Source organism: Salvia splendens, chromosome 5 (assembly GCF_004379255.2).
Source record: "Salvia splendens isolate huo1 chromosome 5, SspV2, whole genome shotgun sequence".
In the NCBI taxonomy this organism is placed as follows: Eukaryota; Viridiplantae; Streptophyta; class Magnoliopsida; order Lamiales; family Lamiaceae; genus Salvia; species Salvia splendens.
The window spans coordinates 12,460,903-12,480,086 of NC_056036.1; the positions used below are offsets into that span (position 1 = coordinate 12,460,903).

A 19,184-nucleotide genomic window follows, 5' to 3' on the forward strand; every position below is an offset into this window, starting at 1 on the left:
CAAATGCTACAGTTAGAGTGAAGTTCGATTTAAATAATTATACTCAATTTGTTAAAAGGTGACCATATAAGTTATAAATAAACAAAATGAAGAGCAATCATTGAATCTTGATGATAATTCAAACAACCTTCAACTTATATAATTGGCTCCATTTGGCCCATATCTACCAACCTATAACACAATGTGTATAATATTAAGTATGGCCTAGATCATCATTATAATCATAAAATAGTACTATGAGCATGTCTTTATGTGTATATATATAAATGCATGCCATGTTCGTCGTAACAAATTACAAGTAGGATCTTTTGTTTACCTCTACACGATTTCAAAATCTTCTTGCTCTAAATAAACTCTGCATCTGTCTCTTGATCTCGATACAACGTCGGACGATCGGTGGAGTGACTTATCCGGGCATGGGTATGGAGTATAGCTAGCTTGTGTAAATTATATATGCAGTGAAGGCTACACTCCATATCCAGTCCTGGCTAAGTCTCTTCTGCTGCTGCTGCTTCATCCTACTCTTTTTTCGATAACTCGTTGCTGCTACCTGTAAGTGTTGTTAAAATGTCACTACTAAAAACAAATGTCTAAGAACATTTTTTCAGTCAATTAAGGACGCTAAATACACCACCTACGCTTTAAAACTATCTTATTTCAATATTGGAGTCCTAAATAAATTTAAAAGATATAAATGAAAACTATCTCAGAAAAGCAAAACATTTAAGTTCAGTGGACAATTATGTCCTTAGCTTAAAGGACATTTTTCTGTGTGCCCTTAATTTCTGTTGTTATTCAAAATTTTCCAACGCTAATTGCGTCTCTAATTATGTCCTTATAAGGTAAGTGTGTTGTAGTACAAGATGAATGGGTTTTTTACTCTGCTAGTAGTCTTCAAAGGCTGAGAAGTGAAAGGTGAGCACTTTTGATGCAGTTATAGAATATAAGACTTGGTGACTAATTAAATTATATTTTATGTTTTATTTATTTCCTAGTTAATAGAATTAGTAGAAGGAAAAATATTAGGAGTAATTGTTTTCTTTCTACCAAATTAGATTTTTCTTTTTTTCTTATTTTCCTTTTAGTTATTTTATTTCTAGTTTTATTTTCCATAAGTTTAGGATTTTCCTTTGCATATATAAAGGCCTCATTGTTGAACTAAAAGACAGACTTTGATTATTAATTTTACATTGAGTTTTTTATACTCTCAATGTAAAATTAATAATCAAAGTCTGTAACTCAATGTAAAATTAATAATCAAAGTCTGTCTTTTGAGGCCTTTATATACACAAAGGGAAATCCTAAACTTATGAAAAATAAAACTACAAGGAAAATAACTAAAAGGAAAATAAGCAAAAAGGGAAAACCTAATTTGGTAGAAGGAAAACAATTACTCCCAATATTTTTCCTTCTACAAATTCTATTAACTATGAAATAAATAAAACTTAAAATATAATTTACTTAGTCTTCAAGTCTTATATAGTCTTATATTCTATAACTGCATCATACTTCCCTTCTTGAAAAAGACTCGTCCTCGAGTCTACTTTATCTCCATCACCACGTCTCACATACACCAACAATTCTGATAATTTCTCAAATATACCAGTATCTTCTACAACCCCAACAAAGTAAATCTCAAAAAGAAGCTTCAAGGTACTCCGCTTCTTTATAGTTCTTGAATTTTTGTCTCCATCGAGATCCTCCACAGATTTCCCCAGCATGAAAACTTTTAAGAGACCTAGAACAAGAGTAGGAGCAAATTCTTTATACCACTGCTGGAGCAAAGAACAAATATGTATCGGAGACTGTATATCAGCTGCTTTAAACTTTGCATCACAAATCGTAGCTACAGCTTCAATGAAGAATTTGTTTAAATTAACATCACGCAATTCATCCATTAGACCTTCTCGACATTGTGTGCAATTTCCTCTTCAAATCAGCAAACTGCTCAGTGATCTTCGGATTCGAGGCTCGATATTTCTCAATCTCTTCCTTCAACCTCGCCTCCCTTCTATCCTTCCTCCGTGAATCCATCCTATTATCAATCGATATGATACCAAATTATACAAAAACGTACAGAGAATGACGGATAGATAAAGAACTCAACTAAATGAAAACTTAAAAATATAACAAACTCAATATAAAATTAATAATCAAAGTCTGTCTTTTTAGTTCAACAATGAGGCATTTATATAGGCAAAGGAAAATTCTAAACTTATGGAAAATAAAACTAGAAGGAAAATAAATAAAAGGAAAATAAGCAAAAAAAGGAAGACCTAATTTGGTAGAAGGAAAATAATTACTCCTAATATTTTTCATTTTACTAATTCTATTAACTAGGAAATAAATAATGCCTAAAATATAATTTACTTAGTCTCCAAGTCTTATATTCTATAAGTCCATCAACTTTCTTCCTACTTTCTCTTCTAGGGTTATTATCTAAGAGAAAAGATGGCCAAAATCATCTACGCCATTCCTTTTGGTCCGAGCACACCAGAACCCCAGAAAGATGTCTCACCCATCAAATTTTTCGCCAATGATCGATTCGAACTCGATGTAATTTGTCGTTGTTTATGTGAATAAAATATCTTTGCATGTGTTCTTTCTGTGGTTATGCTTTATCCGAATAATCTAAAAAACAATATTGACAGGTTTCTGTAGTCTTGATTGTATATCTCAATGTTCAGATCGATTTATCAATTTCAAGTTGGACTAGCATTTTTATCTAACTAGATATTTTTTGTCAATCCAATCTTACAACTTCTCTTTGATCAATTCGGAATTCCATAATTTCACTTGCTCTCAATACAAATAAATAAATTAATAGGTCTGAGATTCAGATTACCATAAAAATAATCAAATATAATTAAAAAACTGTAAATCCGCGATTTAAATAATAGAAGTACTGGTTCATATTGCACGTCAGACCATTTTATTGTCAAATTAAAATAATAGAAGTACATTAATCGAAATATATGCAAGCTGAACCAAAGTAAATATTTGGATTTCAGTTTCATAGTTCTTGTGAAAATATTAACAATTTAATGACTGATCATAGTGAAACCTTATTACCTATTAAAAATTCCAACGATAAAATTATTCAATTTAAATGGTTGAATGAGAAGAGGCATAGAAGCCAACGAGGAACCTAGCGTATAAGCCAACATCGTGAAAATTATTTTCAAATAAAAATATAGAAATTAATATGATATCTTTAATATAATATTTCAGCGATTGTACAAAGCTCTTATTCCTGCAATATCATCTGCATGTAAACTCTTCGTTAGTCCAGCTCCGATCCCTGAATACATGATTGCTGCATTAACTGAGCTATGTCCGAGCCCTAGAAGGTGAGCGATCTCATGAAGCGCATTGCTTTCCAAGTCGAAAGCACCCTCAACTGCTCCAATGGACCACCTCTCGTCAGCGTCATAATGAAACCTTCCATTAGTTAGTGGAAATGTATGAGCTAGGGTTCCTCTGCGGCCATCAAAAGGGGACCCGTCTCCATGATCACCGCTGTGGAACCCTATGACCAGATCGACATTTTGATTGGTTTGGGCACGTGCGAAGGTGAAATATGTGGAAGAATCCCATTTTTGGAAGGCACGTGCCACGGGCTCCATGGCATTTGGAGGGAAGTTGGGCAAGAATCTATAAGTGAGATGTGTTTTGGAAGATGGCCATCTAGGGTTTCCTTCAATGAAACTGAAGTGAGATACTGTGTGGATGTTGCTTGATCCCGACTCGTGTTTCATGTTGCGCGGATGCATGTAGTTAGTGCCATTAACTATATCAGGCACCCCACATCGTGGGGCTTGCATTTTCGAAATCGTTTCATCATCTACGATTCCTATTCCTGAGGGTTTGATGTGGTAATTTTTCTGGTAGGTTTTGATGGTTGATTCTAAGATATCATCGAAATCATCATCAGTGGCATGAGTTTTGTTTTCATATTTGAGATAACCGAATTTCTCGAGATAGGCTTTGAGCTTGTGGATCTCTTTTGTGTTGTTTCCTTGTGACAACCTTTTAATTTATTGATGAAATCAAAAGGGGAGGAGGTTTTGTCACTTGGGGTGCTCCTTTTGGCATGGCCAATTGGAGCAAGTAGTATGAAAATGAGAAAGATGAAGGAGATGAACTCAAAAATCTTAAAAGCCATGAATAAGTAATGTGATGATTTGTTTTGTGATGCTTGTTAATTATGCTCACATTCTACGTATTTATAATGAATCTTGTGGGTTATATTATTCCTTTTTTGTAATGACTTTGACGAGGTAGTGGGGACAATTTCGGTTGCCTTCTTTTGTTTTTCATTCAATTACTATGACTTGAAATAATTGGGTGTAGAATACGTTACGTAATTAGATAATAAATAAAGACTAGGTCATCTACAACAAATTATTCTCGTCGTTCTAATAAACAAGTTTTGTATAGGCTTCTAAACAAGAATTGTGATAATTAAATTACAGCTTCCAATAATAAATGGATTGAACATATGTAATCAAATTAAAGGTTCGATGGTTTTAACTTTTCAATAAGATGGTTTCCTGTTGGGTTTACAAACAACACAAATTTTTTTAAATTCTTATTTTTAGATAGTATTAACAGAATCGAAAATGTTAATTAAATGTAACTGTAAATTCGATCTATTTATTAGTAATTTCAAGGCAACATAATTGATAGCGAAAAACAAAGCTCATTAAGATTAATAAGCAATATAATCAACCTGTTGATGAAGTCTTTATTTTGAAAATTATTAACATTTGCTTCGAGATGAAAAGCTATGTCAAATACTCCTTAAATTTGCTTAATTCAACTACCAAATTTAAAACAGTGTCCCCAATTACTATTTTAAATTAACTTTATTAATGAGGGGTGGAAATTAGGCAGAAAACGTGTTTTATGCTGTCTTTTTCCATTTAGCCGCATTAATTTAAAGAAGATTGACTCCCTCGACGACGTTGAAAAAATATAGAAGTTGTTCTACTGCTTATTTTCCAACAAATTAATTAATGTACTTCTAGTTCTATATAACAGGATTAAGATTGCACAATTTCTCTTTTCTATTATTAAGAGTCCACAAGAACTTGTAAATAAAATACTCCTATAAGCTTTTGTTAAGGGCTAACTTCCCTTAACGCAAATTCAACACTCAAGAAACGATGCCGTCGATGATCCGGCGCCCAAGTTTGGGTCGGCGGTGTTTCTGGCGATAGGGCTGATCGCGAGGGAGTTCCTCGTCGGCAGCAGGGGAAAAAAGGGTTTCTTGATGCACAATTCAAATGGGCCGAAAATATGATTTCATTAATTGTGGAAGAATAATGAAATCGCCCTATTTATAATATCTAAGACCCTAGGGTTGGTTCGACCTAACCTATACGTTCGGGAAAGAACCAACTAAGAAAACCGGAGCTTATAAAACGCTCGATTAAAATATAGTTCGAAAATACAATAAAATAATAAAAGGAAATTACAAAAAAATAACAATAACTAAGTAAGGAATTACGCGTTATTTAGCGACGTAATTCGTAAACTTCTGTGGCTGCTTCAACTTGTCTCTTCGTCGACGTCGCAACTGGTGTTGACACCTTTTCTGCCCAGTTCTCCTCCAACCTTTTCTGCCCAGTTCTCCTCCAACCTCGCTGCTGTAAGAAAAACGTGCATCAATTTGAAAAGGCTAGGCCTTTGGCCTTTCATCTTGTGGTAACCTCCAAAATGTTTATGAGGTACCTTATTGCAAAGACTCTTCAAATAGGCACTCCTATCCTATAAATAGGTGGAGTCTTGAGAGTTGAGAACACACCACAACTTACACTATCTACTTTCTCTAGTTTAAGCATTCTAGTTCGCATTGCATAGCTCGGTTCTCGCCTCCAATTCAAGTTCGCCGGTGCCTACGAGTTTGAGGTGCTTCAACTCGATAGGAGGAAAGTCGTTTCATCTTTGGGGACATTACGCCAATCCGTGAGCACTAGCCGGGGCGTATTTCGTCTTGCGGAGAGAGGGTCACCTCGACTCGACTTGAAGAATACTATAGTTTGCATCTCTTTACTTTCGTTGTAATTTTTATTATTATATTTACCTTCCAGTTTTGTTCTTTTGTAATAGCAAGAGTTTTCCCGTGTAAAGGCTACAATATTTCCAACAATCGCAAGACGAAATATTGTACTCTTATTGAAATCATGTCGACCGATGCCGGAGGAAACATGAAATTCAAAGCTGGAATAAAGCAACGAACGGTCGCAATGTCGATGCGCTATGGAGTGGTTAATTCCTTGAGATCTATTCTCTTGAGAATGATGTTTATCGTTTGTCATTTGACAAGCAAGACCAATTTAGATTTGGTAGTAGTAATTGAGATGCATGGGTTGATGAATATACCAATGCACTTTTGGTTCAATATAATTGTGTACTTATTGTTGGAAACAATACTGTACAAATTATTTGAACGTGTTGTTATAAACAACAAAGATCACGAGGTGATCGCAGTGGTCTCCGACGTGGACCATGGTAATAATCCAAATGAATGGTTTGTTGATACGGGTGCCACATGTCATGTGTGCTCTGAGAGAAGCGTTTTTTCTACTTACAAATCTGTTGGAGGTAGAAAAGTACGTATGGGAAACCAAGCCTCTTCCGAGGTGGTTGGTGTGGGTAATGTGTTCCTAAAATTAGGATCCGGAAAGGTTCTTACCCTCAAGGATGTGTGCTGCATGTCCCAGACATCCGAAATAATTTGGTGTCAGGCTCACTTCTAGTAAATCATGGATTTTCACTAGAATTTGAGTGTGAAAAGGTTATATTGACCAAGTATGAAAAGTTCATAGGTGAAGGTCACCTAGTGAATGGGCTTTTTGAGCTGAATGTTACGGTCATTCACCGTGGAAAAGGATTAAGAAATAAGGAAGATGACACATCCTCTTTTTTGCTTGAGTGCTCTGATTTATGGCATAAAAGATTGGGACATGTAAATCTAAATGCCATAAAAAGATTAGTAAATCTTAATTTACTAAAAGTAGATAAGTTTAACTCACAAGAAAAATGTGAAGTCTGTGTTGAAGCAAAAATGACCAAGCTACCGTTTCGCTCGGTAGAACGGAGCACAAAACCTCTAGAGTTAATCCATACAGACGTATGTGATTTAAAATTTGTGCAAACTAGAGGTGGTAAAAAGTACTTCATCACATTTATAGATGATTGCACAAGGTATTGTTACCTTTACTTATTGAGAAGTAAAGATGAGGCAATTGAAGCGTTTAAAGACTTCAAAAATGAAGCCGAAAATCAACTTAATTGTCGAATTAAGTGTGTTCGAAGTGATAGAGGTGGTGAGTATGTAGCCCCGTTTGCAGAATTATGTCATGCAAGTGGTATAATTCACCAAACAACAGCCCCATATTCTCCCCAATCAAATGGAGTTGCTGAACGAAAAAATCGAACACTTAAAGAGATGATGAATGCTCTGTTGATTAATTCTGGTTTATCCCAGAACATGTGGGGGGAGGCTGTGTTAACAGCGAATCATATCCTGAATAAAATTCCACTAAAAAATAGGGATGTGACTCCTTATGAGTTGTGGAAAGGGAAGAAACCTTCATATTCATACCTCAAAGTGTGGGGGTGTTTAGCGAAGGTAGAAGTGCCACCTCCGAAACAAGTTGCAATAGGCCCTAAAACAGTCGATTACATCTTTATTGGCCATGCACTTAATAGTAGTGCCTATCGTTTCCTAGTCCATAGGTCAGCTGTGCCTGGCGTGGCTGAAGGAACAACGATTGAGTCAAGGAATGCTATATTCTTTGAGAATGTATACCCTTGCTAGAGGCAAGAGGATCGTTCTAGTGAAAGAATGATGGATGAATCCACTAGTTCTAATCCTCCAAAAAGGACGAGGTCAAGTCCTGAGGATGTTGAACCAAGACGTGGTAAAAGAGTTAAAGTTGCTAAAACATTTGGCCCTGACTTCATAACTTTTATGTTGGATGACGAACCAAAGTCATTGGCGGAAGCTCTGTCTGGCCCAGACGCGGCGTGGTGGCAAGAAGCTATCAATAGTGAAATTGAATCCATCATGAGAAATAACACTTGGGTGTTAGTAGACTTGCCTGAAGGCTGTAAGCCTTTAGGGTGCAAGTGGATTCTGAAAAGGAAATATAAGCCCGATGGTACTATAGATAAGTACAAAGCTCGCCTAGTTGTCCAAGGCTTTAAGCAGAAAGAAGGGTATGACTTTTTTGATACCTATTCACCTGTTACGAGAATCACTTCCACTCGGGTGCTTCTAGCGATTGCTGCTTTGCACAATCTTGAGATTCACCAAATGGATGTGAAAACTGCATTTCTGAATGGTGATCTGGAAGAAGAAATATATATGGAACAACCCGAAGGGTTTGTTGTGCCTGGGCAAGAGCGTAAAGTATACAAGCTGGTAAAGTCATTATATGGGTTGAAGCAAGCACCATTACAATGGCATTTGAAATTTGACAACGTGATGTTGGCAAATGGATTCACTATCAATGAGTGTGATAAGTGTGTTTACATTAAGAACACAGATAACGGGTTTGTTATTGTGTGTCTGTATGTTGATGATATGTTGATAATGGGCAGCAATAGTGCCATTATTAACGAGACAAAAAACATGTTGAAAAGAAATTTCGATATGAAAGATATGGGTCTAGCTGATATGATTCTCGGAATCAAAATATTGAGGACTAATGAGGGAATTACCTTAACGCAATCTCATTATGTTGAGAAAATGCTTAAGAAATTCAACTCGTTTGATTGTAAGCCAGCAAAGACTCCTTTGGAGCTCAATGTCCATCTAAGCAAGAATATGGGTGATTCCGTTGCTCAAGAAGAGTATGCAAAGGTCATAGGAAGTTTGATGTTTATCACAAACTGTACTCGACCTGATCTTGCTTGTCCTGTAAACAAGTTGAGCCGATTTACGAGCAACCCAAGCAAGGAACATTGGAAAGCTCTGTGTAGAGTTTTGAGATACTTGAAGTATACTATTAACTTTGGGTTGCATTACACAAGATATCCCCAAGTACTTGAAGGGTACTGTGATGCAAGTTGGATCTCTGATTCAAAAGACTCATTTTCTACAAGTGGGTATATGTTCACTGTGGGAGGTGGTGCTGTCTCGTGGAAATCAACGAAACAGACGTGTATTGCTCGTTCCACCATGGAATCTGAGTTTATCGCTTTGGATAAAGCAGGGGAAGAAGCCGAGTGGCTTAGAAACTTCCTAGAAGATATTCCATGTTGGAAGAAGCCAGTGCCGACAGTAGTGATACACTGTGATAGCCAAGCAACTATAGGTAGAGCACACATTGGCTTATACAATGGTGTAAGTCTCGACATATTCGTCGGCGACATAATACCGTCAGACAATTGATCACAAGTGGTGTTATCACAGTTGACTATGTAAGGTCAGTGGATAACTTAGCGGATCCGTTAACAAAAGGTTTAAACCGTGATCAAATGCATAAATTGCTAAAAGGAATGGGACTGAAAACTACATCTTAAAAGATGAGTATAGTGGTAACCCAACCATACGATTGGAGATCCCATGGGATTGGTTCAATGGGAAAACGAAGCTATACAAATCTAGCTGTAACACTCAGAAGATTTTAATCTTCGTCCATTCTTTAGAAAGCTTTGAGTGTTGTAACCTGCAGGTGGTAAGAGGTTAAGTCTTTTGACTTTTAATGATTCTTGAAATCTCAAGGAGATGCAGTATGGCAGGATACTCATGTAAGAATCACCTATGTAAGTGAGAAGTGAGGCCGCTTCGTGTGTGTGAGTCACTTATGAATTCCAAAGAGGTGTTCCACGGCCGAAACGGACACAAACGTGAGAACTGATGGAGTTGAGACAATATTGTGTTGATGCTATTGACTAGGCATACACCAAGGAGGAATAGTTCAAGGCATCGCGTCCACTAGTCCGCCGGTATGTCCGATAGTGTTGACTATGGAAGGTTCAAAACCACAAGTTACCTCTCCAAATACAGTATCGTTTCCTGAGAACTGAGCAAAAGAGTCTGCATACATGCATTTGTGTCTGGTGTTGGTTTGAGCTTGCAGCGCTCTAACCAATGTGGGGGATTGTAATAAAAACGTGCATCAATTTGAAAAGGCTAGGCCTTTGGCCTTTCATCTTGTGGTAACCTCCAAAATGTTTATGAGGTACCTTATTGCAAAGACTCTTCAAATAGGCACTCCTATCCTATAAATAGGTGGAGTCTTGAGAGTTGAGAACACACCACAACTTACACTATCTACTTTCTCTAGTTTAAGCATTCTAGTTCGCATTGCATAGCTCGGTTCTCGCCTTCAATTCAAGTTCGCCGGTGCCTACGAGTTTGAGGTGCTTCAACTCGATAGGAGGAAAGTCGTTTCATCTTTGGGGACATTACGCCAATCTGTGAGCACTAGCCGGGGCGTATTTCGTCTTGCGGAGAGAGGGTCACCTCGACTCGACTTGAAGAATACTATAGTTTGCATCTCTTTACTTTCGTTGTAATTTTTATTATTATATTTACCTTCCAGTTTTATTCTTTTGTAATAGCAAGAGTTTTCCCGTGTAAAGGCTACAATATTTCCAACAGCTGCTTCTTCTTCCCCTGACCTCTCTGTTCCTGACTTATCAGCTGTTTCAATGGGGTTGCTTGAGGTGGCCGTATCAGCTTTTTATATCAAAGCTCGTTATAAATTAGACTTCCAATTTTATTTCAAATTAGGCTTAATGCATTGCATGAGTTGTGCATTTATGAAGTGTTCGAAATTCTCAAAGTTGCCTATGTGACCGAATTATTTTTTCAACTGTCATAGTGTGCTTATGTAAATTAATTTAATTGTCGGACAGATGCAAGCATGACTGCATGAGCCGATTAATGGGCTTGTATCGTTAGGCGAACCAAAAACCCATATTCAGCACAATACAATTACTTAAGCACAATTAACTAATTGTTGGAACGGTTATTTTAAACTTTAGAGCCCAACCCAAATTAAATTAGTTATAGTAGACGAGTTGAATACAATTGTGTGAATTGGAAGTGGACAACACCTTAATCAATATGGTACGAGAGAATTGAGATTATGAGTAAAGATATAAACCAAACGTGCTATTAGGAGCTATGTGCTTACATTCTTACACTATAATGACACTTTGGTTCTAGCCTACAACCCACAACTTGCGTGTTTCGAGTAAAGACATGATCTTAACTTAGTGATAGCTTAATAAATCTTGAGACCTTAATCGGCATAACTCATAAATTGATTAATCACAAATTGGCATAGAGTTATCGTTATCTAATCAATAGGATTCTACACCCATGTGATAGTGTTTTCCCCCAAATTAATACTTTAACATTTAATTTATTTTTCTTTAGTAGTTATAGAATCATTTCCTTCTTGGTTGTCTAGATAGTGATCGAGATTAAGTCGCGGTATTTAAGTTTCTATAGTTTTTATGGGTATATATGATATTTTACTTGATATTTACTAAACTACACTCATATACTTGTGGATATAGCTCTGTGTCTAATATTAGACGATTCATACACCTAGATGAAACTTGCATCGCAAACATTAGTACAACAATTAGTATTAATCACAAAACTCTCCATCAAATGATGAAAGTCGACCCATGGCCAAGACCTTCAAATTTCGATATAAGACTTCTAAAACAAGAAGATCTATCCAAAACAAGTTATACATTGTATAATAAAGTAATGTTGACCCAAACCGTATAAAATCAAAATGATACATAAACCAAACCAGTTTTACGGCAAATGGAAGATAAGTGACCAACACCACAAACATTAGTAGTATCCAGGAACGAAGCCACTATGGGCCTTGGTGCTACTGGGCCCCCATGAATGCTTTTAATGAAACAAATTTTGTGGTTACCGCTCACGTTAGGATGTCAGTGTAGCCCACCAAATTTACAGGGTTAGGGTTAGAAATTTCTAGTCCGATAAAATTAAAACTCGATTAGCCCGCAACCCGTTAGGGCCAGATCCGAAAACTCGATGGGCTGGCCCGAAAACCCGATAAAATTTCTATTATTCTATTTTTTGATTCCTAATTCGACACGTCATTGATTAATTGTATAATATAGATAACTAAAAAATAACTTTCAATTTTATAGTATTAAATATACAAATTATATATTAAATTAATATTATTATAATAATTGAGAAATAAATTACAAACTTCAAATTCACTAAAAAATATTTAAATTTCTAAAACATGCATTAAAATTTCACGAAATATCTCAAGTATTTGATTATCTTTATATTTGAGTTTAAGCATACATCTCAAATTTATCATAATTAAATGTTTTAAATTTTATGAATATAACTAATTTTCATCACTATTTATTGGATTGATCGCATGTAAATTTTATCGGTAGCAACCCGATTAACCTGTTGGGCTAGCCTGCAACCCGAGCTTGTAGGGTCAGGGTTGAACTTTTATAACCCGAAAGAAATCACAACCCGATTAGCCCGCACCAGGTTGGCCCATAACCCGAATAGGGCTGACCCGAAACCCGATGGGCCGACCCGATTGACATCCCTACTCATTGGTTACTGCTCTCGAATCCTAGAGGCCACAATTCTCATTTTTCCCTTGTTTTATTTATCTTTCACCTACAATTCCAATTTTTTGCTTTCCTTCTTTATAATACTTCAGCTTACAAATCTCATTATTTTCTATTCCATATTTTTCCTTGCTTTATTTATACTTCACCTACAATTCCCATTTTTTCCTTTCCTTATTTTTTTTTTAATTTATACTTCATCTTACAAATCCCATATTTTTCTATCTCATTTTTCAATTTCTTTTCTTACACTTTTATGTTCTAGAGTTTTACTCCCACGGCTATTTTATTTACATACATCAGACTTTTTGTCTTATTTTCTAATTTACTTGGATCTTATTTTCTAATAATAATCGGCACATATAATTCTAATTTCTATTACACATTCTCTAAATTTTTTTCTCTCATTATTCATTTATATCTCTTGCAATTGCCCATATAATTCTAATTTCTATTACACATTCTCTAAATTTTTTTCTCTCATTATTCATTTATATCTCTTGCAATTGCCCATTATTGTAGCAATTTTTGGCGATGCCAACCTTAAAACATAACTTAAGACTTGGGCCTTGATAGGATAAACCCCCTATCGGGTTGATCGGCGTCCGTAGATCGGCGATCGATAAATGTCTTTCGCGGGCAAGTGCCCGTCGAGCAAGACGGGTTTCTCACTTTGGAGAAGAGAATGAACCATAATATTGATATTCTTGATTGATTTTTCAAATGATTACAATAACTCCTATTTATAATGCTAATAACTAACTTATTTAACAAGAAAATAAAGATATGGAAAAGATACGCAAATAAACAAAGATGTGGAAAAGATACGCAAATCTCTAATTTAACTAACTAAATAATGCTGGTATCAACTCCCCCACGGTTGAAATCCACCTTGTCCTCAAGGTGTGAACTACGACACAATGAAGAGAGTCGAAAACATCAGAAACCAAATCTGGTGCTGTGCGCGGAACATCTTCCGTCGGGCAGCGGCGCAACTTCAGTTCGAGATGGTGGGAAGGCATAACTAGTTGCTGTGTGCGGGTGGATTCCCGTCGGGCAACGACGTAGCTATGATTCGATCGGTGTGGCTAGTAGCTGTGAACGGTGGATTCCCGTCGGGCAGCGACATAGCTGTGATTCGATCGGCGTGTTGGAAGGTGAGATCGCGATGAAAGCACCAATTTGATAGGATAAACCCCCTATCGGGTTGATCGGCGTCCGTAGATCGGCGATCGATAAATGTCTATCGCGGGCAAGTGCCCGTCGAGCAAGACGGGTTTTTCACTTTGGAGAAGAGAATGAACGATAATATTGATATTCTTGATTGATTTTTCAAATGGTTACAATAACTCCTATTTATAATGCTAATAACTAACTTTCTTAACAAGAAAACAAATATATGGAAAAGATACACAAATAAACAAAAATGTGGAAAAGATACGCAAATCTCTAATTTAACTAACTAAATAATGCTCGTATCAGGCCTCCAATATAAAATTCATGGCTTCGTCAGAGGTAGTATCTACCACTTATCTTTTTGATTTATAACTCAGTCATTCTCTACGGTTTTTAGCCGTTGATCAATTCCCTCGCAACTGTATTGTATATCGATTCTGAATACGATTGTCAACAAAAGCCATAATAAGTATATTGTGTAGTATCTACCACTTATCTTTTTTATTTATGACTCTCAGTCATTCTCTACGGTTTTTAGCCGTTGATGAATTCCTTCACAACTGTATTGTATATCGATTCTGAATACGATTGTCAACAAAAGCCATAATAAGTATATTGTGTACACCTTAGTCTTGTGTAATAGTAGTACTATAGTAGTATATCTTATTTTATCGTCGTGAAATCAATTTTTTAGCAGGTAGTATGAAAATCATAAATCATCTTTATTTCATGTTCGACACAATTAATTTTATGATCTTGCTCATAAAATAACAAACTAAATTACTTACCAAATATCATCACTTAAAAAGTCATCTCGATTCAAACAAAAACTAGATTACATTGCAAATTGTGAGAATGTGGCTACTATGAGAAACATTGACATAGGGAATTTACCAGCATATTTTATTAATAACAACATTAAGAGATGAATTATTTAACTCTGTGGTGGTCAGAGATTGTATAAAGCACTTATTCCTTGAATATCATCTTCATGCAAATTCTTGATCTGTCCTGCACTGATCGAGGGATACATGATTGATGCATCAACTGAGCTATGCCCGAGCCCTAGAAGGTGCCCGATTTCATGAAGTGCAACGGTTTCCAAGTCGAATGCATCCTCAACTGACCCAATCGACCACCACTCGTCCGCGTCGTAATGAAACCTTCCATTAGTTGGTGCAAATGCATGAGCTATGGTTCCGCCGGGGCCATCAAAAGGGGCTCCGTCTCCATGGTCATAGCGGTGGAACCCTATAACCAGGTCAGCAATTTGATAGGTTTGGACACGTGCAAAGGTGAAATGTGTGGAAGATTGCCATTTTTGGAAGGCACGTGCCACAGGGGCCATAGCCTCTATAGGAAAGTTGAACAAGAATCTATAAGTGAGATGAGTTTTAGAAGATGGCCATTTAGGACTTCCCGGAAAGAAAGTAAAGTGGGACACCGTGTGGACATTGCTTGAGCCCGACTTGTGTTTCTTGTCGCGAGGATGCATGTAGTTAGTGCCATTCACAATATCAGGCACCCCACATCGCGGGGTTGTCATTTTTGATATAGTTATAGCATCTATCATTCCCGTAGGTTTGATACCATAATTTTCTTGATAGGTTTTGATGGCAGACTCTAGGATATCATCAAAATCATCGTCATTGGCATGAGTTTGATTGAGATATTCGAGATAGCCGAATTCCTTGAGATAGACTTTGAGTTGATGGATGTCTTTTGTGTTAATACCCTTGTGACTACCTTTTAATTGTTTGATGAAATCAAAAGGTGATGGTTTTTTGTCACGGGGGCTATTTCTCATGGCATGGCTAATAGTGGGAAAGAATAGATAAGCAAGAAAGGCGAGGGAAAGCAACTGAAAAAGCTTAAGAGCCATGTAAGTATTGAGTATGGGAAATTGTGTATGTTTGTTGTGAGTAATGCTAATGCTTGCTAGAGATCTATTTATACACATAATTCGGATGAGACAAATTAATGAAAAAAAAAGTCAATCTTAATCACCTCAATGGTCTAACCTAAGCTAGCCAGGTATCTTTCATTAAAGAATTCAATTAAGGTAGAATGGTCTTGTAAGACTTTTAATTTTATAATTGTGACTGCTATATTCTAGGCTATAAGTCCGGTCTATAAAAATTGCTCCGTACTTCAAGATTCCAATTTATTCTATTTTTTCTGTTACTCAAGAACCAATCTTCATTTTTGTTGATATAATTTGAAGACGACTTCTCTAGATTCAGCTATATATGTGCATGTATATTTTTTAATTTGCACATGATCATGTATAAACTAGGTAATAAACATATGTTGTGAATAATCGTGCCATATTATTAGATTGTTGAATGATTGGGCGGCTAATCTTACATTTAATTTTGGGTTTCAAAGTCTAATCTTAATTGCTAACATGCTGAGTAGTGATCTTAAAGATAATTTGATTGATCATCTGCACACTTGCATATATATAATCATTATAATCATCGGTCAATGATGTACATATTGGTTAACACAGTTACACTAACCTAAAAACACATTGCTTGGATGATAATCTGATAAGACCATTGCAAGTGTCACCACTGAACCGATCAGTAGGGAGGAAACCAAGGACTTGGAGAATGAGACAGCGGAGCCGGAGCCGGAACAGTTGAGAACAGAAGAACCGGTGATTTTGAACTATTTTGGGTCGAGCATTTTATAAGCTCCGTACGGGTTTTCTTAGTTGGTTCTTTCCCGGACGTATAGGTTATGTCGAACCAACACCCAGGTCCTTAGAATTATAAATAGGGAAATTTCATTAATTCTCCACACTTAATGAAATTATTATGATTTGCCCACTGAATTGTGCAACAAGAAACTTCTTTCATCTCAAGCTGCCGACGAGATCGACTCTAGCGTCCAGCTTCTTCTCCGTGAAACGCCGCCGACCCAAGACCTTGGGTGTCGGATCTGTCTCGGAGTGTGTTTCTTGGATCTGATTTATCGTTAGGGAGGTTCTACCCTACATCCGGTGCTTCTTCATTTCGAACTCAATATGACCGGAACCGAGGATGTACGTCCGCCGCCTGGGCTACTGACAGGTGGGAACGCACAGGATTTAGTAATTGGTCACCCACGACGGAACGCGATAGGAGGTCGTCGTGAGCATAGCGAACCAAACCATCCCCCGCGTGATGACCTTGGGAGCGGAAGTCAGCCTCACAGGGATGAGATCGGAGGAGATCCTATCGCGTTAGGGTTTGACAAGATTATGGCACGTTTCGACAAGTTGGAATTTCACTTGGAACCCACGGATCGTAGGGTGGAAAACTTGGAGGCCCCGGCCAGCCCCGATCCTGACCCCCCTTACTATTCTGACGACGTGGGAGAAGAGGACTATGGCGATTTTGGTGGATACGAGAGGGACACCGTTCCTAGGGTTTTCAACCACGGTCGGCGCAACTGTGGTGGGGAAGGTCGGCCCCTACGTTTGGTGGGACGTCGTCCATACAGGCGGCTGGGCCACTCGTCTGGGCGGCAGTCGGAGCATGAACCACGATGGTCGTGGACAAATCCCAGGCAACGTTCGAATTGGGATCGCCCGACAACCCGATATACTAGGGAGATGGATCGTGAGTTTCACCGCCAACCGACGTGTTGGGACTTGCCTTTCCAACGCACTAATTTCCAATCAAACCGCTTTGACAGACAACGTGACCTTAATATGAAGGCACCACGTTTCGACGGGACGGAGGTTTCAAATTGGATTTCTAGAGTGGAGTATTATTTTGACCATCATCAGAGGAGGACCGGTTACATTATGTGGTTATGTTATTTTTGCTTTCCACGGCGGAATGGATCTTCAACTATCGGGCAAACAACCGGTTCGTCACTTGGCCAGAATTCTTGGAGAACGTCGTCAACGTTTCGATTCCCAGAGTTTTTGGAATTACATCGGACCTCTGTCCAAGTTGGTGCAGACAGGCTCCATGGTTGAATATCATGACACACTTGAGCGCTATTTGAATCGAGTAGAGGGACTCTCGGAGGAGTCTCTGATTCTGATCTTTATCACTGGACTTAAGGAGCCTATTCAAGAGAAGGTGGAATTACAACAACCATCTTCTCTAGCAGAGGCAATGGCGTTTGCGTTCCGTTTCGCAGCATCTCACTAAGAGCGGCAAGCGTCCCGAGGGAAGTGGAGCAGTAGAGAACACCGTTCGACGAATTCTGGGGGGGTACAGGCGGGAAGGACGTCGCCGCCTTCCTCAGGGCTCTTTTTCAAAAGAGTCTATCAAACCCGTATTTCGGCTAATCTGTTTGTCGAATGCGGAGAAGGCAGAACATTCTCGGAAGGGGATGTGTTTTCATTGCTCGGAAAAGTGGGCGCCATGACACGTCTGCAAGAAAAAAATGCTGTCCTATGTGGGCGACGAGGGGGACGAAACCTCATGATGTGGATCCATGAAATTCATGATCCATTTCCCAAGGAATTACCCATTTGTGATGCTTGATCTAGATATTTTTGTGATATTGATTTTCAATTTCTCAATAAAAACAAGAGAATCAAAAGAGATCCAACCACAAAAATTGAATCTAAATAAGAAAGGATGGTAGATTAGAAATGGAAACCATGTATATAATGATGAGATAAAAGAGCTACAACCATAAGACCTTAACCAAAAGAATGGAGACAACCCTAGGTAACTTCCAATAGCTCTATCACCCCTTAGTTCCACTACTCAATGGATAGACTCCATTGATGCATACCTCTACTTGAATCAATCTAGGATGGAAACAAGCAACCTTCAAGGAAGGAATTGGATACAATCCTCAAAGAGGAAACTCACTAGGGTAGAAACTTTAATTCAGCAAAATCTAAGGAAAGAAATGACATCAAAAGGTATTTATACTAGGGTTCAATTCCCAATAAAAAGGCCCACAAAATCTGGTCCGCGTGACTCTACCCGGCCGGGTGAAATTAAGGGTGTGAAGTCACCCGGCCGGGTGAAACTTCCTGACTCCCTCATGCCTTGGATGGGGCACTCGGGTGGGTGTCAGAATGGATACTCGGTCGGGTGGGGTAGTTTTGCCTTGGCACTTCCAGTGGATGGCACCTGGCCGGGTGAAGCAGCGCCTCAGAAACCACCCGGCAGGGTAGAAGCTCCCAGCCTTCAAATTTCAGCACGAGTCTTGTCGCGTGCTCCTCAACACTCGTAGACTCCTCCAGCATGACTTTTTGGATGAAAGTAAAGAGTCCCTCATGTAGGCGCCTCGTGATAGACCTCGTCATGGGCTTTCCGGGCGTGGTCGTATCATCCTCCTCTTCTTGGAAATGATTTGTCCTCATATCCTAACCTCCTACAAAGTCAAAAGGACTCAAATCAGCCACATTGAAGGTGCAACTTACTTAT

The 19,184-nt window shown here is 38.0% G+C and overlaps 1 protein-coding gene and 1 pseudogene across 1 annotated transcript; both read right to left on the reverse strand.

Moving 5' to 3' along the window:
• Positions 1-3,227: 3,227 nt before the first annotated feature.
• LOC121803824 lies at positions 3,228-4,165 on the reverse strand (annotated as a pseudogene).
• Positions 4,166-14,743: 10,578 nt separating this feature from the next.
• LOC121803467 (metalloendoproteinase 2-MMP-like) lies at positions 14,744-15,676 on the reverse strand. The gene has a single exon (XM_042203129.1). It carries the CDS (start codon positions 15,674-15,676, stop codon positions 14,744-14,746), a length of 933 nt encoding a protein of 310 aa, XP_042059063.1.
• Between the last annotated feature and the right edge of the window lie 3,508 nt (positions 15,677-19,184).

What these genes read in the sequence shown, in the direction of transcription:
- LOC121803467 (XM_042203129.1), bottom strand. Translation starts at nt 15,676, where the DNA reads ATGGCTCTTAAGCTTTTTCAGTTGCTTTCCCTCGCCTTTCTTGCTTAT.